Source organism: Dryobates pubescens, chromosome Z, assembly GCF_014839835.1.
Source record: "Dryobates pubescens isolate bDryPub1 chromosome Z, bDryPub1.pri, whole genome shotgun sequence".
NCBI lineage: Eukaryota > Metazoa > Chordata > Aves > Piciformes > Picidae > Dryobates > Dryobates pubescens.
In genome coordinates, this window is record NC_071657.1 from 127582639 (window position 1) to 127605422 (window position 22784).

Genomic DNA, 22784 nt, shown 5'->3' on the forward strand with positions numbered 1-22784 from the left:
AGGGAAGCTGCCATTGGTAGTTCAATTAGTGACTAAAGGTGAAGGAGATCACAAGTTTCAGGGCTAATTGCTTTCAAAATTCAGAAACTAAGAGGGTAAATTCTCCATAATTGCATTTGAGGGCAATATTGAGCATCGAACAAAGAAAATGCTGAGGATTAGTAGGCAAGACTGTGCCTATCACAGTAGCTGTCAAGTGGGCTACAGAGATAACCCAACCCCTCTTCATTTTGGGAGGTAATTCCATTCTTCTATGCATACATAGCTGTGAAATTTGGAACAGATGTTTTACGGTGTTCAATACCTTTTAACAGAGGAAGAGACAAGTATATGAATCAAACCTGATAAACAACGGCTTGCAGCTTGAAGCAACGAGATCGGTGAGTGTTCTTCGCTGTGTGAGCGGCTGCTCCTGTGGGAATAAGGAAACTGGATATGTGAATTTACTGAAATATTGCTCTTCTCAAAAGAAAAAGGCCCATCAGTAGTGTCTCTGTGAGCTGATGTGAAATCTGTTCCTTCTTCTGCAAAATAAAAGATGAGAAGCTGGGAAATTACATAGGTCATGTTTGCTCAGCTATGGGAAGATAAAAATCACTGGCTGTACTCAGAGAAATTGTCCCCCTACTCTGGCTCTGTAGGACATGTGAGAAGCTGGTGGGTGTCTGAGACAAAAAGAACCTGCCACAATGGCAGCACAGGTATCGCTGCTCCTCACAAGGCCTGGCACTGTGTGAGTGGTTGTAACTATCATGCTTTGTATATTTAGGATGGTGATGTTGCCTGTGGGCAGTTCGAGGGTGCTGTGATAATATAAAGAGCTGCTGGAGCTGCTGTCTCTTGCACGGAGGGTTAGAGGCCCTCAGAGCCCTTTCTCCTGTCCTGCAGGATTGCAGCACTCTGCACAAGTCTCCCTATCCAGGATAATCACTTCCAATCTAAGTTTGTTGTTCTTTGTTGGTCTGTAGTGAGGTCCAGAAAATGTCACTTTGTCCCCTCCAAACTGGACTCAGAATCCATGGCATCAAGGTATTTATTTGAGTTTTGCAGTGAGGGCTTCTGCTGCACATCCAAGGGTGCAGTCTGGCCCTTCACATTTGTAAGAAAGCAAACCACTTGCTGGAAGTCTGACGTGGCCCTCTTGCTATACTTACAGGCTGCAGTTTTCAATAGTTCTGCCATGATCATGACTGAAACACTTTCAAAACTAGAAGTTTCCCCAGGCTAGGTCAAACATCTGACTGATATTCCTGAGCCCATGAGCTACATGATATAATTTCATGTGGATGAGGCTTGCTAATTCAGGGCATCTGTAGGTCTACAGGTGATGTGTAGACAGGAGACAAGAGTGGCTGTCAGAGTTCCCACTGTACACTCTTGCAGGTTTGGGCATCCAACTGGGGGCAAATATGCCTTGTGCTGTCTTTCTCAGCAGTTTCAATTGATTCCCCTTTCCCTGTCCCCATTCTCCCTATGAAGCTGAGAATTTTTGTTTCCCATGGGTGTGTAGAGTGCTTCCTTCAAGTCACATTACCTTAGGTTGTACTTAAGCTGCTGGGGAGACACTGACAGCTTCAAAGCCACAGTTGTCCTACCAGGCTGCAAGTACTAACACTCATCATGAACTTATTACAGGGGAAATGATGTTACATGTGAATTATTTTGTAAAACACTTTGCAGAGATGTAAACATTAGGCATTAATGGAACATTTAGCTCTCCTTTTTTATATACCTTTATATGCCCGAGTGTTTCCACCAGTGCTTTTGCAGAAGCTCATGACATATTTTGCTAACATAGGCAACAAATGCGACTTTAAGTAGCTAATCTATGATCTCTGGAGTTTAAAAAAGTGCTATGAAAAGTCCCTTGCTTCCATTTTCTTACACACATACTTCTAATAATCTTCCATTTCAGGTTGTAGATGAAAACCTTGTTTTTGTGAAAGTGCACGCGCCTTGGGAAGTGTTGTGCACGTACGCCGAGATCATGCACATCAAATTGCCTCTGCAGCCTAATGACCTGAAAACCCGAGACTCAGCTTTCAGCTGGTTTAGCAGACTCTTCAGAGTGGATGAAAGTATCATCAAACCTGAGCAAGAGTTTTTCACTGCCCCTTTTCAAAAGGAACATTTGTCCAACTTTTACATTCGAGACAAAGATGCGTTTTTCAACCCCGCAACTAGAAGTCGAATTGTAAGTCTGTGGAGTAATTCTAGAGTTTAATCTTAAAGACCCCTTTAATCAGATCAGTGCAATTACTGCATTAAATCATCTCCCCCCCAAAAAAAAATCAGAAATATTTAGAATGCAGTAGTCCTTTACAAAAGTCATTTACAAAAAAAGCCTGGAAAATCCAGAAGGAAAACATCTTGTAGCCACCTGGGGGCTGGTCTCTTCTGCCAGGCAACCAGCAGCAGAACAAGAGGACACAGTCTCAAGCTGTGCCAGGGGAGGTTTAGGCTAGAGGTGAGGAGAAAGTTCTTCCCAGAAAAAGTAATTGGCCATTGGAATGTGCTGCCCAGGGAGGTGGTGGAGTCACCGTCCCTGGAGGTGTTCAAAAAAGGCTTGGATGTGGCACTTGGAGCCATGGTTTAGTTACCAGGAGGTGTTGGGTGATAGGTTGGACTTGATGATCTCTGAGGTCTTTTCCAACCTTATTGATTCCATGATTCTATGATCCTTTGTATTTTTTCCCATTTCTGTTCCACCTGAATTTAAAGGAGGAATTTGAATGGTTTGTATATTCTGTGCAATTAATTTTTGTCATCCTCTGCTTACCCTTTCCTAACTCAATTATGTGCTGAGACAGGCATGTGTATGATTACTTTTCGGTTTCAAGAGACATAAAAATGTTTTGAGTTTCAAGAGACATAAAAATGTTTTGAGTTTCAAGAGACATAAAAATGTTTTCTAAATTTCAGGTTCATTTTATCCTGTCCCGTGTGGAATATGCAGCCAAAAACAATGTGAAAAAGTTTGGCATTAACAAATTACTAGACACTGGAATCTACAAAGCTGCTTTCCCCCTTCATGATGTAAGTCCAGTGCTTGTAAATAAAGTATATTTTGAAATAGAGGTTTGAACTGTATCTGTGGGAATTACATCGAAAGAAACCAGTACTGTTGATTGCCTTACTCCTTGACTGGTTATTACACCCACAGACTAGAACAGGACATCATTTGGCTAATGAAACTTTCTTCCTAAACACTAGGGGGTTAAAATGTAGCTCCATAACTGAAAATGAGTATGTTTCATTTAGGAAGTGTTAGCCTTGTAGTCTTTGGGAGAAGCGGTTTAGAAAATAGGCTGTCCTGAGGGAGTTGCATAATTTCTAAAATCAGTTTAAAATTTGTCCATTTTTTTTTACTATTCAATTTTTCAATATTAAGATTGGTATCAAAATTGTCATTAAAGATGTAGACTGAAAATGTCACCTCACAGTTCCCAAACATCGTGATGAACGTGCAGGGAAACTTGGGTATCTGCAAGAAGGCTCTGTCCAGCCAATCCAGCACCTCACAGGTGATGTCAGAGTTATGCAGAGAGAAGCTTAACTGGGTTGAATATCACCTTGCAACAATAAGAAATTCAGCTTTTGTAGCTACAGTTCTGAAGCTTTTTGAATTATACAATTTAAAGAAGAAAGTTATACTGAAAATTGTTTTACATATGAAGGCTGGCAATAACAGAGAAAAAGAAAGTTAAGGGGGAAAAATAAAGATTTCAGAATATTTGACTAAGGAGAAGTTCAATGTGAGGTGGAAAATGTGACACAGTAAAGAAAACCTACACTATGTCTATTATATATCCACACCCCCACACCTCCTCCCTGTTAGAGCCACCATTCCCTGTCCGAGGTGGTCAGGAATGGTTACTGCTTCAATTGTTTTGATTTGGCTTAAAATATTCAGGAGGCCTCCAAGGATTTCAAGGAAATCTTTAAGGCAGAATCAAGACAAATAATGTTTCTTGTAAGTAATCCAAAGCTTTAGAGGGTAGAATTAATATTATCATGACTACCCATTTTTAAGATGCCCTTTTAAATATTTAAACCTTGCCTTGCAGGCTATTTCTATCACAGCATGGGGAATTTGGACTCCATATGCCTAGTAATTAATGACTGTCTTTTTATACAATTAAAATTATGTATCACAGCTTCTCTGAAAATGAAAAGTAGCCTATAGACTTCCAGAAACATCACTTGTCTTGTTGCATCACAGAAGCAGAATGGAAAATTCCAACAAATGTAATAGGCTTTATTGAAATAAGTTTTCAAATAACCTAGTGAAAAACACAAGGATTATCTCCATGTGAACTCTCTTTTAAATTTAAAGCACAGACTGAAAGCCCTGGATTTATCCCTCAGACTTTCCAACCCTCATTCCAGTACAATGCTATTTTGAAGCAAAGCATGCTAGCATGTTAGAGCTACTTAAAATCAATTTTAATTTAGTCCTGTGCTCTAATTAGAATGGATCTTTTCTATTTTCTGTGCCTAAGTGCCAAGATGCTGTTATGTGCTTCAATTCAAGTTCATTGTGAGTCTGTTATTTTCAGCTCACATATGTAAAGTGTTTGCTTTAGCATTCAGTGTCTTTCTGACAACCATCTATCTTGAATCCTGGTGCACTCCCAGAGCTGCTTTCCTTCTCCTTTTTCTGGCTGGCAGTGAGACTGGACTAAAAGGCTCCTCCAGACTTGGCTTTATGGCATGGGCTCTGCAAAGACAAGATTTGTGCTGCTTAAATGAATGCTATCTCCTTCCCGTGCTCTTTCTGTTTTGCAGTCTAGTTTTAGGCACCCGTCAACTGATCCCAACTGCCCAAATGAACGACATCTTCTCTACAGGGAATGGGCTCATCCTAAAAACATTTTCAAACTGCAACCTCTGGATTTCATCAGGTTAGTGTGACTAGAGCTGGACTAATGCAGAAGAAACTAGAAATTCACAAAATAGGTCTGTTTTTGAGGATGGCAGAGGCACAGCTCAGTACTGAGGGAAGGGACCTAGACCCATATCAGCTCATGCAGAACATACCTACAGCACAGTTTCATGATAACCTATTCACAGAATTGTCAGGGTAGGAAGGGACCTCGAGGATCATCTAGTTCCAAACCCCTACCGTGGGCAGAGACTCCTCACACTAGATCAGGTTGCCCAGAGCCACATCCAGCCTGGCCTTAAAAAACCTCCAGGGATGTGGCTTCCACTACCTCCCTGGGCAACCTGTTTCAGTGTCTCACCACACTTATGGTGAAGAACTTCTTCCTAATGTCTAATCAAAATCTACCCTCCTCTAGCTTGACTCCATTCCCCTTGTCCTATCACTAGCTGACACCCTAAAAAGTCCCTTACCAGCTTTCTTGTAGGACCCTTCAAGAAAGGTCATGTAAAGGAAACCAGATAAACCCTTCTCTCTTTTTCCCTTTTTTTTTCCCCCTTCTATCCTCTTACAAAAGTATAAAAATAGTGATAGAAATACCTAGCTACAATACTTCTGTAATCTTGAAGTTCAAACTGGGGGAATGTGACCATACTAGTTGGCACAAAATGTCTGAAATAACAAGCCATTTGAAACAGAAAGGTGAATTTACTTACATTTAAAGAAAAAAAAAAAACCTTTCCTCTCCACAGGAAATACTATGGAGAAAAAATTGGAATCTACTTTGCTTGGTTGGGCTTTTACACCAATATGCTGATTGTGGCTGCAGTTGTAGGAGTTGGCTGTTTTCTGTATGGATGTCTGACAAGGAATAACTGCACATGGAGGTACCAGGCCTATTTTAATATCACATGCAATTTTGATCAGTCCAGAGGGAGACTCTACAGGATTTTCAAGACACTGCATAATAAAATACACAAAGTGAAAGGGTTTGAGAACAGTAGTTGTGAATTTTAAGGTAAAGTCCTGAAGTATGAAATGAGATAAGAAAAGTAATGGATATCCATGGACCATTACAGTGCTAGACATCTAAGAGTCAATACAAATTGCTGTAACACATGATTTTTCACTGTTGTAATCCTTTAAGAAGATAGCCAAAGACCTTGATAAAACTCCCCATTTTTTTCCCCCTCTATTTTGAGAGAAGCAACAGCACAGGAGGCTTCAGCTGCCGAGGATATGTTGGGAGGAGAGGCATAACATGACAAAATTCACCTGTGGCACAACCCAGGAAGAATCAGCTGGGTCATTGTACCAAATGGTCTACAGGCCCTCACACTATACATCTTTCTGGAAGGATGTTTGTCTTTGTAAAATATAGTGAAGCCCTATGTCAGTATTATCATTTAGTTAAATAGTTCATCTAGTGTTTACCCCACTGATGTATTTATAGAAATAATTTCTAAGACCTTTCAGCCTCCACCATGTTAGGTTAGACAAGCCAAACTCTTCTGCCATCTCTTAAGAGAAAAATCTGCCATTCTTTGAATTATTGTGTGAGGTCTTTAAAGAGTTGATTTATTTTTTTATATGAGCAGTTTTGTGAATTACCACCATGTACAAGGAGTGGAAATAATTTTCCTCCTGTGTCATTTATTTCTGGGATGAGAACTAAGAACAGGAATGGTAATGTGTCCTCAGGCCATGGGGTGAAATTCTGAGAGCAAATCATTGGTAAAGTATTTCTCAGATCCCTGAGATTATTGCACTGTCTTCTTGTACAAAAACAACCAACCAACAAACAAAGAAGAATAAATAATTTAGTGTTGGTGAGTGACTGACTAGTTTTCTTTTTAGCCAAGAAGTATGTGATCCCAACATAGGAGGCAATATCTTAATGTGCCCTCAGTGTGATAAAGCATGTACCTACTGGAACCTCACCATCACTTGTGAATCGTCCAAGGTAACTACTTTCACAGCTCATAGACACATTACTGAGCTTTAGCTGCACTTTCTCTAGCACTGTACACAAAACAATGTTGTTCCTTCACTAACATCCTGCAGAATTGCTAGCACTGTGCAAATAGTTGTTTCTTTCAGTACAGGGACTGAACTTTGAAAAAGGAAAAAACAACAACATTAATCGCTTCAATCTGATCTGGCATGCTTCAGTAGCTCTGAATCAATTTTGCTGAGGAAATGTTTAAAGCGTGTTTTAACACTCCTAAATTATGCCTCCTCCATTTCCAGAGAAGTTATCTGGATCCATGTCTTGAATATGACCCGTGTTGTCAAGGAGGAGATGGGTCCATGGAGTAGTTGATGTTGGCCATGCAGGAGCTGTGACACATCTGCGTCCTGTTAGCAATGACAGTCATAAGTTCCTGTCTAGAGGAACCTCACTTTCTCCATTATCTTGTCTTACTAGGCTAATAATAGCCTTTTGTCATTGTTTTCCATACATTCAGTCATTCCCCTAAACTGCAATTTTACAGCTATTCATCAAACATATTTCACCCATCTTTAATGTGTTGCTTCAAGGCACTTAAATGGTAAAAGAAAAAAGAGCGCAGGGAAAAGGCTATGATGGAGGAAAAAGGCAAATTGTGACCACAGAGGTATCTCATCAGAATGTTGTCTCATGCTGCTCATGAGAACCAGATGTGTCCATTGCCTTTTTGTGGCTGTATTAAAAATAGATAACTCTATACTGAGTGCCCAGACCAGCAACACTGTTTCCCTTCTTCCTATGCAACAGATGGAAGGAAGTTTGATAGCACAATGTTTTACAATCCTCTTGCTGCATATTTGGCTTATATTTTTAATTCTGGCTTCACATTTAATTTCCTTAATTTACTGGAGGGTGGTGTGCATTGACACAAACTGAGCAAGCACTATCAATAAAGATTGTTTATTAAACTGCATGAAAGCTGAAAATCACCATGTTCAGGAAGCAGCTCCTTTTCTGGGGCAGTGTAGAAATAATTGAAAAAAAAAAAAAAAAGAAGGGTCAATTACATTTTAAGCCATTTTTTTTCCTCTTCCATTTTCCAGAAACTCTGTATATTTGATAGCTTTGGGACACTGGTGTTTGCAGTATTTATGGGAATATGGGGTAAGTTGATTTCAACAACTGTGGTTTGTCATCTAATTTTGGCCAAGCCTCTGGCATTATCCAAGAAAACATGGATAAAATTTGCAACGGCTTCATTTCCTAGCACTCAGGAATTCATTAGTGGGTGGTTCTGTAGAGGAACTCTTTTTGAGCATCATAAGGGTGGGGAGGGGGAGGGAAAAAGAAAGTATAACTCAGAGTTGATCTTCAGTGGTTTTTTTGTTTTGTTTGACTTGGAGAAAAGTTTGAGGGAAATTATTAGAGTTGCTCATGTTCATCCAGCAGGAGCCAGCCACATGCTTAAGCGTATCTGGCAGAGGAGCTCGGGTTATTTCCAAAGAGTTTTGGAGCTGTCTGTGCCTACTAACAGCTGTGTGACTGCAAAAGGCGATTAAAAAATTGTAATTTATTATGTTTCCTAGGAAGTTTTTATTCCTGTCTTTTTTAAAGAAACTGATTGTAAAAAGTGTAGTAGGTACAAGCACCACGTTTACCTGTTAGCAGAGAAAATCTGAAACCAGCATGGTGTTTCCCATGGGTGAAACCATTTGGTGCTGGGTTCAGAGATTAGGCAAGGTTTGTTTTCCCAGAAATGGTTTAATTTGTTCATATTTGCATTTGTTCACCAGCTTTTAGTGCACTGCCTTATCCAGATATCACCAAAAGGGTTTCAATGTGAGGGCTGAATGCAGGATACCTATAGAGAAAATACCTCATGTAACGTTTTTCATTAGTGTGGAGACTTGACAAGAACACATCATTTGCTTTCTCCGTAAAACACGTTGTATTTTTCTTTTCCTGTGATGACCTAAAGTGCTTCAAAATAGCTGCTACTGTAAAGGAGTATAAAATGAAAGATCACATTTGAAAAAGATTTCTTTCAAAATACCTGCTGAAATCAAAGTACCAGCAGTAAATTCTATAAATGGGGAGGGTGTGGGGGGGGGGGGGTGTGGAATAAATTGCTAGTGTAATCTCCTGACATCTGAATAGTTAATTTATTTACCATTTGCTTTTTAATTAAAATTGTGGGTCCTGTTTTGAAAAATGGTTCCAAGAGCAATAATTAGGAAGTTAAGCTGCATGGTTATAATGGTGGCTGCAAGGTCTATTAGTATTCTTGTCATAAGTCCACTGTATAACGAGGTGAATTGTATTCAGTCCAAATTGTACTGGATCCAAATGACCCACGGTCCTAGCAGAATTCTAGCTGCAATTTTCATCTTGCTCAAATAGTTTTGTAGATCTCCTTGTCCAAAACAATTAAAATAATATTAGACTTTTGAATGTGCTCTTGTGTCATCATCATCATCATCAACAATCTTTTAATAATTGCTTTATTATCTTTTTTTGTCTATTCCCTTCAAAGATCTTAAAGCGCTATAATGCAGCAGGGAATTTGGCCTCAGGAATTAGCACTCTGTACATTATGGCTCTAGACCAGAAGTGGCTTCTGCCACTTCTCCTATGGCGGTGTGACAAGACTGGCAAGTCATGAACAAGGCAGCTTCCACTTCACTTGCTGCCCCTCCCTGAACAAGATCAGTTAAACACACACATGTTCTGTCATGGAGGCAATTAGCAGTCCTTGGTGACACAGGTTCAGAGGCAGAATGTCTGGGCCATACTGAATGACAAGGATGAAGGACACATGAAAGGGGACACCAAGATTTACCAATGTGAAATGGAACCAACACTCAGATCTCCTGATTCTGAAGCATCTTTTATTTCCACTGTTTAAAAAAAATATATTCAAAATAAAAGGAAAATGTCAAATCTAGCAGCAGCTCCTTCCCTGTTAGGAAAGACACAATTTGGCTGCTGGTTTATTTTAGCTGCTAGAAGTTTTCTTTGCATTGAGGCTGAGAATTGTCCTCATGTTATGTGTCCATTTTTCACTGTTAGCACAGAGGCTATCACAGAAGGCGGCTATCACTTCTGGACTCACCAGCAGAAGCTGCATTTGCATCTGGAGCAGATCAGTATAGCCTGTAGCTTCCTGTGGTTTGGGCTGGGCAACAGTTAGAGGTCTATGGAAGGTTAATCTCCTTGCTCTGCTGGAGAAGGCAGATGTGATCTTCTGGTGCACTGCTTGGAATAGCCTTTGTGTTTCTAAGCATGAAGTAGCAAAGAAGTGCTTGTGAAAGAGGCATCTGATTTATCAGGGGAGGAGGGTTTCCTGGGGCTTTGCATGTGTGCAGATGCCAAGGTCATCTCGCAGCCCAGCCCAAGGAGTTCTTTGTTTTATAAGTGCTTCAGCTTGGGGTTTATTGACCACACCTGATTTTGGAAATAATCTTTAATGTTTGGACTTGTAACTGCATGCCATTGATGCTTCATCATTCAAGACAAGGGGCCAAAGTAATAAAAAGCCCCACTGTAGGGGTTAATTATTCCCAGACTATGGGAGTAATGAGGAGTGCAGTGAAGGGATACTAACTCCTCCTGGAGGCAATGCTGAAGAGCCAGACTACTCATTTGGTCTGAGGATGCACTGTGATAAGTCATAAAGAATCTGGTTGTACTGGGGATCATGGTAATGACATCCATCATACTGAGATCCTCCCAACCATCTCAGCTCGGTCTGTCATTCCTTCTGCTGTCAGACCTACCTGTGTAATATCTTGGGACAAGGTAATGAGTTTAACTGGATTCATACCTAGCCAGTACCACTTAGGCATCTGTGTACCTCACCTCCCAGTGCTTCCAGTTGTAGAAGCAAAGTGCAGGGAAACTGCACTGTCCCTGAGACATTCTAAGATCCATGCTATACAAAAATACATTCAACCTCTTTAGATTTGTGCTAGCAGAAAAGGAAAGACAGCTGTGTTTAAGTAGCTTTACCAGAACCATTGTTGGCTCTTGTAGTCTGCAAACTGGTAATTTGTCCACATGAACACTGCAGACCAAATGAACACAAGATTTTCCTTCTGGCAATTTTTGGCGTACTGAGATTTGCTTTTTTTCTAGAAGTCCTGAACTCTCCAGCATTTTGTCTTCATCTATCCAACCAGTTTGCTTTTTCATGCTTTTTTGAAGGCAGTCTATAATACAAAATCCAAAGTCCTAGGCAGAAAACAGATAAATTATAGAATCGTAGAATGGGCTGGGTTGGAAGGGACTTCCAAGGTCACCTAGTCCAACCACCTCTGCAATAGGCAGGGACATCCTCAATTAGATCAGGCTGCCCAGAGCCCTGTTGAGCCACACTGAGTATCTCAGGGATGGGGCCTGAACCACCTCCCTGGACAACCTGTTCCAGTGTTCCACCACCCTCATGGTAAAGAGCCTGCTCCTAACATCCAGTCTGAATCTGCTTTTCTGTAGTTTGAAGCCGTTGTTCCTTGTCCTATCACTACAGGCCTTTGTAAACAGTCTCTCTCCATCCTTCTTGTAAACCCCCTTCAGGTACTGAAAGGCTACTATTAGGTCTCCCCAGAGCCTCCTCTTCTGTAGGCTGAACACCCCCAGCTACCTCAGCCTGTCTTTGTAGCAGAGGTGTTCCAATCCTCTGATCATTTTCATGGCCCTCCTGGACCCACTCCATCAGGTCCATGTCCTTCCTATATTGAGGGCTACAGAGATGGACACAGTACTCCAGGCAAGGTCTCACTAGAGCAGAGAATGTATATGCATATATGTGCATTCATTAGTATGTGCTTGCAACACCACTTACCTCAGGTTTCCTTTATTAAAACAGCTGTATATCCAAAGCTATAAAGGCATAAAATAGTAGAGTCTGTTATTTTCAGCACTGCATTGGCCAGTAATTGTTTAATTCCAAGTCTGTGGAAAGCTCTGTGGAAAACTCAGCTACATGTTACAGCCCTGTGTCCCACACTCATATAGCATTGCTCATTTTGTCTATCTTCTGGATAGTGACTTTGTTTTTGGAGTTTTGGAAGAGGCGTCAGGCTGAACTGGAGTATGAATGGGACACAGTGGAGTACCTAGAGCAAGAGGAACAAGTTCGCCCAGAATATGAAGCTCGGTGCACTCACGTAGTAGTGAATGAAATCACACAGGTAAGGAACACTTTGGTAACTAATGATGGCTACTGTGACACTATGAAAACACTGCATCTGACAGGAGCTGTGCAAATCAGCAGTGCTTCAAGGAGCGTTGATAAGCTGGCCTGGGTATGGTGAATTTATCAAGAACAGATGTGTGGGAGGGAATGTATATCTAGCTGTAGACACCTTAAAGTAGTTGCCTATTCAAGGAGCTTGAACTGCTGAGGTTCCTGTGTCGTAAATAAATAGAAGTAGACATTATCCCCAGCTTAGGAGACTAAGTCTCTTTTATTAAATCCCCCAAGAAATGGCTCAGTATTGCTGCCAGAGGCCAAGATCACAGAACATTTGCTGTCTTTGCCTAAGAATGCATCCAGAAAATAGAGTTAAATAAAGGGAAAGATGTTACATTACATATCATGCCAAAACCAGATATTTCTGTTTGAAAGGTATAAATAGGTATTGTTGCTAAGCACATGTGGTTGCAATTATGATTAATAACAGCAAACTCACAGGGACAAGGATAAGCCTCATTTCAATGAAATAGGATTCATATTTATAAGGATCTTAGTTTAAATCTTGATTTATTATACATTTTGAGTAGCTTTAGCTTCTGTAGCTCATTCCAGCTCAGCTTCACTTTTATTATTCTCTGTCAATTTATTACTCTGGCATTTATCTGATCATTTGCATTGCTTTCACATTCCATTCACGTTACACTAATGTTTATTGGAGGGCACTGGAAAAGTTTCAGAATTAACTGCCATAGTTGAAACTATCCTTTTATATCTTGTACTTCAAAAGCTTATAAGCCTATGCCACCTTTAACATATAAAGTCATAGCCAGAAATTTCCTTTCAGACAGTTCAAAGAGGGAAGAATATGCTAAAGCATAATGATTTTGGTCCTCAGAGATCCTATAAAGGCTCAATGAATTTTCACACCACCATAGCAAGGCAGGCATTTTCCTTGGGAAAATCATCCCATTTTTCCTATAGAACAAATTGACAAATACAGAGGTCAGGGACCAAAATTTTAGTGCCTGCTAATTTTAGCCAATGAGATTTGACAGATAATGACCTCAGATGCCATGGTCAGCAAAGAAGGATGGTTCTGTTCAACAGGGCTATGCACCTTGTCATAGCAGACGTCAGTAAGATCTGAGGACACCCAGCCTTTGTTGAAGTTATTTTTATCTTAGAATGGACAGCAAAGAAAAAGACAACTGCAATCAGGCAAGACTTTTGAAACTGAATAAAGGTGAGTCTCCAGGACAGCAAAGCAGGAAAGGAAATGAAACCAGAGACTTTGCCCCCTTTTTTGTGCCCTCAATATCATAAAGAATTTAATTAACACAACAAAAAAAAAAATGAAGAAAAGATTGGATGCAGCCTTGATCTGTTTCTAAATCTTTTACAGCAAGAGGAACATGTGCCATACACTGCCTGTGGGAAGTGCATACGGATGGCTTTCTGTGCAAGTGCAGTCTTCTTCTGGGTAAAGTTCTCCTCTTACTCTTTCACCTCATTAATTCATTTCTCTAGTAAGTGTCTAAAAAAGATCCTTCTGAACTGAACAAAAGGTAACAATGGAACAGGTTAAGTTGGATGTCCATCTGATGCATAAACCAAGCCCATAAGGTATGGATCCACGTGAAGAAGGTGGCTGTAGGAACTGGATCCTCGATAGCTGACAGTCACTAGGAAAACAAGTATCAAAATATCCTGCAGCTGTAACTTCTGAGTTATGCTTGAGAATGTGGTCCGTTGGGTATTCTTTCATTATTTGAAGACCAGTGCTTTTGTGGGGGAAGAAGGTAAAAGACTTTGGTTGAAATACTTTATTCCCTCCAAGTTTCTGTCCTGCTTGTTCTAGATGTTTGCTTCAGTATCATGTCTCACAGCCCTGGGTCTCTTTCAGGTTTTTTGTTTCACTTCATGGAGCAAAGCTAGGTGCTCTCTAATCTTCCAGAGCTGCTGCTTTAATTACAACTAAAACTTGAGAGCAGTCCAGTCACCCATGAAACAATATATACCATGGTGAGCACACCACAAGGTCACCTTGAAAAGCTCAGTGTTTTAGCATGCTGCATGTCATCCTCACCTGTAGCACAAACAGTAGCTAGTAAGATCTCACTTGTGGTGATAGGAGATGGTTACGAGATAGCTGTGACTGTTAGCCCAGAAAAGCCTTGGCTTTATCACATCTGTGACACAAAGAAAAGAATACTGGCTTGCTGTTAGACTTTAGGGTGAAGGGAAGAGGTTTGATCAGGGTTTCTCATTTGTGCTACTGCATTTTTATTATGTGCAGGATAGGAGGAAGGTAGGTAGATTCGTGGCAGTATGCAGAGATAGCGAAAACAAAGATGGCGAGCAAGATGAGGCTCAAGGACCAATATTACAACTCCTGCAAATTACATGACTTGTCTTACAATGTCTCTCTTCCTTTGAGGGGTCTGTAATATTATCATGCGAAAGAGCAAGTACAGGCCCCTCCATAATCAATGCAGACTTGGTATTACATTTGCTATCCTGTCAATTGCTCAGTGTTGAAAGAGGGAGATTTCTTCCATCACATGCCTCGAGGCATAAGATTTGATTACACATCTCATTATCTTTGCTTGCATCAGTACAAACCACGTTAGCAGTCATAAAACAAGCCATCTCTTTTCTTTCCTGCAGATTGACTATGTTGCATGGGGAAAAAAAATATAAAAAGGGCTTATTTTATGGATTCTATATTTATTGCCTTCTATCTTATTTGATCATTGTCTTGTGATGGAATGACAGGCACACAATTGGATTCCTTTTGCCTGTTGTAAAAAAGTGTTTCAAACTCACTTTTTCCCGAAGTCAGTGATTCAATATTAACACCTTTCTTGCATTCTCTTGGCAGATTCTTTTGATTATTGCTTCAGTTATTGGAGTCATTGTCTACAGGCTCTCCGTTTTCCTGGTGTTTTCCGCAACGTTGTCACAGCACATTAGTGAAAAGGAGGCGATCCGCAAGTACCTGACCCCTCAGACAGCCACTTCAGTAACTGCTTCACTCATCAGCTTCATAGTCATTATGGTTCTCAATGTCATCTATGAAAAAGTGGCAATCCTGATTACTGACTTTGGTATGCTGCTGCTGCTGTCCCTCAGATAGAAGTCTGGGTTCAAATAGTAAGAAAAAGTAGTACGCTTAGTACAATAAGGATTCAAATGAATGAAAGCTTGTACCACACCTTTTGGAATTTTCCCACCAAATCACACAACTCCACCTAGAAATTTCCAAGTGCAGATTTTTCTCAGTATCAAAAGAATGTAATATAATACTCATCTCTGTTCAAAAACTCCTTGGATAGCCAGCACGAAAGTTCAGCTGTTTACATTTTTGTGCTTGTGAAACAAACAAAGCAAAGCAAATTACTATAATAACCAAGCTTTATGAAAACAGATCAGTAATGCGTAACACATTCAATTATGTTAGCTTTTGTTTATGGGGAAAATAGCTATTTTCTTGTAAATAAATGAAATAAGGTCACTGTTGCAAAGCTGGATACCATTCCCCTGTTATTAACTAGATAAACAGTCACATATATTATTATTCTTTATATCCAGGCCATCAACGTTGAAGTAGCTGTTTTATTTTAGATGTGTGAAGCAGGGCAGTGTTTTAATATAGTTTCATTTAATACTGTTTCATCAATTCACTGTTACATTTGCATCTTTCCTGACTCTGCTGGATTTGGATGCTTTTTTTTTTTTTTTTAAAAACCCTGAATTACAAGAATTATTCTTGTTCTTTTTCTTTATTGTCAGGGAACAAGTTCTTTCCTTTTTACAACCTATTTTACAACCTATATAATTTTAAAATCAGCATAATGGTTACAGTATACACGAGGATTATGTGCAATCTGATTTACAATATTTTCAGTCACATTAAGGATACAAGGCATACACATACATTTCCAGCTGAGGCTCTGAAGCAGTTTGTAGGTTACTTGTAGGCTGGCTTTTGAATATTTTTTTTTTTCCACTTTTTTTGTAATTGCAGAGCTTCCAAGGACACAAACTGAATATGAAAACAGTCTGACCACAAAGATGTTCTTGTTCCAGTTTGTCAACTACTATTCTTCATGCTTCTATATAGCCTTCTTTAAGGGTAAATTTGTAGGTCACCCTGGAAATCCAGTTTATTGGCTAGGAAAGTATCGCAATGAAGAGGTAAGAATGTATGATGGTCTTTGCTTTTAAACAACAGGAGCCATTGGTCCAGCTATTCTGCTGCAGTTAGGAGTGTATAACATAACTACATACATTTAATCACAGAATGTTAGGGGTTGGAAGGGACGTCAAAAGATCATGTAGTCCAACCCCCCTGCCTGAGCAGGATCACCTAGAGTAGGTCAGACAAGAAAGCATCCAGGTGGGTTTTGAATATCTCGAAAGGTTTAAAAGGTGGCTGCCACCCAAGGCAATTGCCTCCTTAGTAACCTCTAGCCAGTTTGGTTTAGAACACACCCAGAGAAGCTTATTTTCCTATGGCCTAACAATCTGTGAATTGGCATGTGGGAAGGGAAGAACATCAGCAGAAATATTGCTAGTCTGCTGAGCAGCCCTTGCCTGGTGACAGCAGAGTACAGACCTGCATGACTTCACCTATGTGGTCATTTGAGGCTGTGCCTTTAAGAACAAACACTGCTGGAACACACTGGCTAATGTTTTTGGTACTAGAACCAAAACATTCTGATATTCTAAACGAATTTCATTGGTTGATAAACAAAAATTCAGCTTTAGATTGTGAAGCGGTTGGAAAATTTTTTCCTCAGTTCAGTTCGGTTTGGGAGTTGGGGGAGTTGGGTGTTTCAGCCTGTTCTCCCTGCCTGCTTCTTCTGCGAACTGCTGGACTTGGCCTTCAGATAAGCAAACACTAATCCTGCATGGGCTTTTGAAGCTTGCTACCAACTCTTTTCCTTAGTAACTTGCCTTTCTCTCTCTCTAACCCCTTTTTGGGGAAAAAGGGAGGTAAGGGGGGGAGAGAGGGGGTTCCAAAGAGGGGATCCCTCCCTGAGGGAGGGATTTTTGTTGTGTTATTTGTCTTTGCTGTGTATTTCTGTGTATATATTGTAAATACCTGTATATATTGTGTTATATATAACCTGCTTTCCATATATGCTTGTAAATATATAGCTTTTGCTCTTCGACTGAGTTAGCTGTGGTTTCTTACTCTGTGGAGGAGGGAGAGCTAAGCCCTCTCTCAACCTACCACAACCTATTATTTTACTTTTTCACTAGTGTCCTGTCAAACTATCATATGTAACCGTATGTGGCCTGGGATTGGCTTTTGCATACCTTACTGGAAAGGTTTGACTAAATAGTCTTCGTGTACTGCTTCAAGATATGTTATCACGATAAACCAGGAATGCATTATTTTAAATGCTTTGTCCATGCCTCAAAAGCTACCCAAATTCAAAAACTTTTCGTGTCTCTCCCACCCTTCAGTGTGATCCAGGTGGATGTCTCCTTGAACTCACAACTCAGCTTGCCATCATAGTAGGAGGGAAAGCACTCTGGAACAACATTCAAGAAATGCTTCTTCCGTAAGTTTAAACTATTTAGTAATCTGCTCTTTCATATTTGAAAGATAGGGCTTTTGTTTGATGTGTGCAGGCATTTGGTCACTAAATTTCATAGCTGCACATTGTATTCTGAAAGAACAAGACCAGCCTTTTTAAACAGTTTGAGTATTTCTGGTCTGACAGTCATATTTTACATGGATAGTGCCTACACATTCTTGCTCAGTGGGGCAGATCTCTGGAAGATCATGTTTCAATGCAAACAATAAGCAAAGTGTTAACCATGTAATTTAGATCAGGAAACTATCCTGGATGTAATTTAGATAAAGAAACTATCCAGGACTCTGTTCCTTCTCCCCAGTTTGCACATGCCCTCCTGAATGCCATAATCACCAGTCTCTGTATTGTGTTCCCTCTGGTTGTTGATCTTCCAAGTTTGTGGACTGTGCTGCTTTTGCTGCACAATGGCCCCACTTCAAAGCATGCCATAAATACTGGTTCTTCCAGACTCCCAAAGCTCTGTGTAGGCTGCTGGTAGCAGAACAGACCTGCAGACCCATCCTTCTTTTCACCATCTTCTTTTATCTGGGAAAGGGTCTCTAGACTGCCCCATGACTGCAGATGTCACCTTCAGCCATAAACTGACTCTCCCTTCTTTAGACAGGAGATAGATTCATCTGACCAGAATATTTAATTCACTTCCCAGGATGACTTTTAGGTGCTGAAATTACTAATGTCACTTCTGGATCTGGTTCTTAACTGTTCTCTCATTCCGCGTGTCTGCAAGTATAGGGAAAAGCATTTTTTTCTCTGTTGGTAGACATTCACTCCAATCCCTCTTTTTTGAATATGGTTCTTTGCTGAAAATGGCTGCAGCCAGTTCATCAGTTTTCTTAAATTCTTAACCAAGCCTTTAAGGTGAGAAGTTCAACCTCACCAGAGCCTCTATGATGCTGCTATATTGCCCTTCTACACTTTTATTTATGGTGGTCAATAACTACTTTCAGGATAAGCTAACAGAAACTTACATTCATGTTTGAAGTAAGTTTTCTGTAATTCAAGAATAATTAAATCCACTGCTCAAAGACATAAAAGCATAGACATCTATTTGTTTGTATATTTATTTCCAATTGACTGACCATTTTAGGTTATTTTACCAATGTTACTGGTCTTTTTCTTCCTGGCTCATAGTTGGGTTAAGAATCTAATTGGAAGACACTGTGCGGCTCCTAGATCAGAAAAACTCGTTCCACGCTGGGAGCACGACTACCACCTGCAGCCCATTGGAAAACTTGGACTGTTCTATGAATACCTTGAAATGGGTAAGCAGCAGTTTAGTTCAGATTCACTACCAGTGCTGGATAGAAATGTGCCCTAATGAAAATCTTCATCCAAGCAATATTTAATAAGTGTATAGACAGAGGAGACATTAATGCTTTCCAAGACAAGCTTTTATGAGCCATTACAGATAGCTTCCCAAGTTATATTAAGTAGCTAAGCCTTAATCCAATTAACAACTAGGAAACAGCATGTGATTGTACCAGGAGGAATACTGCTGCTTCCTGTCTTGTCCTCTGAGAAACACATCCAGAAGGAAGATCATTGCCATGTTCCCCTTTTGCTCAGCAGAGCGCTGTGTCAGGCTACTTTACTGGGATTCTGCCATCTCTGGGACTTATTGGTGGACTCTTGGGAACTGGCAAATCACCAGTTTGTTGCCACCATCCAGTGTTTCATAGCATTGCCAGCATACATGTTGTAGCACCCAGATACCACTAAGATGATTATTAGTTCAGGCTTTCCAGCACAGCACTGAGTCAGTCAGTCATTAGATTTCCAGATCTTCATGATGAAGACATGAGAAAGCAACAGATGTTTACATGCACAGCATAGTTCCTCTTGGTGTGTTGTGACTTGTGATATTTACCTGTCCCCTTCACCTACAGGTTTTTTCAGTAGTTGTGTTCTTATCTTTTAATGCAGAGAATTCACTAGGAACTCAGCTGCTCTTTCTTGTCTCTGTCTCCCATAGCTGGAATATACACGCTCTTACCTGCACATGTAAGTGAAAGCCTCATTAATGTATTTAACCTCTCCCTTTGACAGTTATACAGTTTGGCTTTGTCACTCTGTTTGTGGCATCATTTCCCCTGGGTCCTCTCCTGGCTCTTATTAACAACATGCTGGAAATCCGTCTGGATGCGTGGAAGCTGACAACCCAGTTCAGGCGCATGGTTCCACAGAAGGCACAAGACATCGGCGCCTGGCAGCCCATTATGCAAGGCATAGCCATCCTGGCAGTGGTCACCAATGTAAGTATGGTGCCAACAACTGCAAGAAGCAAAATGCCTTCACTGCTGGTGTTACATGCAAATGGGGCAATGCCTTGTGTGGCAACGCAGCACTTAAGCGATCCTAAATGAATTACTAGCATCGGTTCCTTAAGACTTCTGCTCCTGTGAAGCAAGTTCTCAGTTAATTTCCAGATGCTCTGGAAACTGTCAATAATACTATAGCTAAAGTAAAGGAATTTAATTCACACTTGTTAGAATCTTCAGAAAAATCTGTTACATTTGAACACCACAGCATGCCTTTCCTAAAATTATAGTGCATATATAATGTGCAGTACAGAGATCTGTTTGGACAGTATACAGCTAAATGCATGGATTCTTTTTTTGGGGGGGAGGGGGAGGGGAAAGAGGTTACAGCTTAACTCAATTACAAGTGATTGTTGTTTCTAATTGTTACAAACCTTTCAGTCAATGCCTTCTTATCTGAATTTGGCTGTTAGCAATTTTGCACTCAAAAGAGTAACTCAGCTTCTTTCATGTGTACTTAAAAATAGAAGTGCTCAAAATTGCAGCACTTTTTGAGATCAGAATTTGCAAATGTATCTATTTTTCAATTGGATTTAAAATGCATTTTAAAATATTTTCTTTTAAATTGTTAGTTGTTGTTTTTTTCTGATGGATATAATTGAATTCATACCTTTCAAATTTCCCATATCATTGATTCACCAAGATCTTACACATAGGTTGCACTGTATGGAGGAAAAGAATTCATCAGATTTTACCACTGTCAGTTATTTGATTGCTTATTCTTTAGCAGTAGCTAATATCACAGAATCACAGAATGGGTCAGGTTGGAAGGGACCTTAGAGATCATCTGCTCCAACCTCCCTGCCATGGGTAGGGATGCCTCTCAACTAGACTCGTTTGCTCAAGGCCTCATGCCTGGTTTAGTTGATTAGGTGGTGTTGGATGATGGGTTAGATGCAATGATCTTGAAGGTCTCTTCCAACCTGGTCTATTCTATTCTATTCTATTCTATTCTATTCTATTCTATTCTATTCTATTCTATTCTATTCTATTCTATTCTATTCTATCTGACCTGTCTTTGAATAAATCTCACTCCTGACATTTCTTAAAAGACCACTGGTTTCCTCTGCAGGGACAGTAACATCACAGGCTGCCCATGGTGAATAGTCTTGTTCAACAAGAGTTCATCTTAAGAATCTCACAGCAGGCTCTGCCTATGTAAAGCATGGTGAACTTTGGCTTAAAGGAGGGAGAGCGAGCTCTCTACTATAGGTGCTCCTTCAAGCATCTATAGCTTGAAACATTGTCTTTATTTCAAGTAAAAGAACAATTCAGATTTAAATAAGGACGGGAACTTTGATTTCTGTATCTCAGTCACATTCAGTATAAGCACATGAACTTGTATTTCTGCATCTCAGGTATATTTATCCTTGCATATTCCTCTCTTTTTTCTTCTCTCCACTTTAAGGAGTTCTTTTTTGCCCCTGGAAGGATGAGTCAGTTCTTGAACCAAGAGATAAGCTTCCATCACCTGACTTCCTATTGGGCTGTCATCTTGTCAGTAGCTTATTTTCATTACTTGGGATCCAGGCATGATAACACATAGAAATAGGAGTCCATGGTGGATTGCAGTGATTAGGAAAATTCTCTATGCCAGCCTCAGCTACTGGACATATTTTCAGGTATTCAAAGGTCTCTCAGAATGGCCATTATTCTTCTTTGGAACTTCATTTCATGACATAGCAATTCAACAGAGGTGATAAACATAGCTGGGAGGTAGAGAGGAGAATCAGACGGACATAAAGGCAAAGAATTAAGCATGGAGAAATGTTGGCAGCAAAAGAGAGAATCTGGGCGACAAACAACAAGCTCAAGCATACACTCTGTCTGTTTTGCACTGTTGTGCTAGGGCAAGACAAACTTAACTCCAGCTGTTACACAGGCATGTGAACCACCAAGTCTCACTAATAAATCTGGTGTTAAAATTAAAACAAACAAACAAGCAAGCACAATAATGCAGGTTTGGTAACACAGGTTGAGATTGTTAGAGATGTCAGGTGGCACCAGAGATATTTTGGAGATCTTTTGGTTTAGCGCTTGTGTTAAAAACTGTTACTTATAACTCTCCTAGAAAATAATGCAAATCCCAACAAATTCACAGATGAGCCATAGCTTCAACTATCCTCTGTAGAAGTAGAGGCAACATTATGGGTGCATCAATATCCTCATTTGAGCTATGCTGCTAGAAAACTTAAAGAAGCCAAAAAACTCCCTGTCCCCTGACAGAAAAACAAATGCATCATGCTATTGGATAAGGTAATTTTTTTTCCAGGCAATCCAGCTGGATCTTATAATACCACTATGAAATAAAAAGTTGGCTATACATCCTCAGATTACTTTAAAATACTGTTACAAGTACCTTAGTCATAGTTGTTACGATATTCAGGTCAGGAGTTAAAATGGCTTTAGTGACCTTACAATGACTCAGACACGTAGGCTTCTGTTAGGAATGTATTGATGCCCTGCTTTCTGAAGAAAAATGACCCTGCAATAGATGTCTGTCACTACCCAGTCACTGCCTACCTGAAGCTAATCCTCCTTACATGCTACACCCCTCAAGGCATCACTAAAACCATGGAGTCCTTGATGTACAAAAGTATATTTACAACTTGGTTTTACTCTCTGTCCTTAACAGGCACTCAGTCCAAATGTTGATGTGACTCCTAACTGCAGGCATGTTTCTTTCAGATTCACCCCTTTTGGAGGTCTCATGGCTTAGAGTAAGAATGGAATGGAATGGAATGGAATGGAATGGAATGGAATGGAATGGAATGGAATGGAATGGAATAGAATAGAATTTAACCAGGTTGGAAAAGATCTTTGAGAT

General features: G+C 40.1%; 1 protein-coding gene across 1 annotated transcript in view; it reads left to right on the forward strand.

Moving 5' to 3' along the window:
* ANO6 (anoctamin 6) overlaps nucleotides 1–22784 on the forward strand; it is an 80444-nt gene that overhangs the window by 50567 nt on the left and 7093 nt on the right. Inside the window, exons 4-17 of the mRNA XM_054178225.1 lie at nucleotides 315–380; nucleotides 1916–2194; nucleotides 2923–3036; nucleotides 4789–4904; nucleotides 5638–5772; nucleotides 6743–6848; nucleotides 7940–8000; nucleotides 11880–12025; nucleotides 13433–13510; nucleotides 14912–15137; nucleotides 16058–16227; nucleotides 17506–17603; nucleotides 18771–18901; nucleotides 19686–19891. Of these exons, the coding sequence (XP_054034200.1) occupies nucleotides 315–380; nucleotides 1916–2194; nucleotides 2923–3036; nucleotides 4789–4904; nucleotides 5638–5772; nucleotides 6743–6848; nucleotides 7940–8000; nucleotides 11880–12025; nucleotides 13433–13510; nucleotides 14912–15137; nucleotides 16058–16227; nucleotides 17506–17603; nucleotides 18771–18901; nucleotides 19686–19891 (1932 nt within the window). The remainder of the gene's footprint in view (nucleotides 1–314; nucleotides 381–1915; nucleotides 2195–2922; nucleotides 3037–4788; nucleotides 4905–5637; nucleotides 5773–6742; nucleotides 6849–7939; nucleotides 8001–11879; nucleotides 12026–13432; nucleotides 13511–14911; nucleotides 15138–16057; nucleotides 16228–17505; nucleotides 17604–18770; nucleotides 18902–19685; nucleotides 19892–22784) is intronic.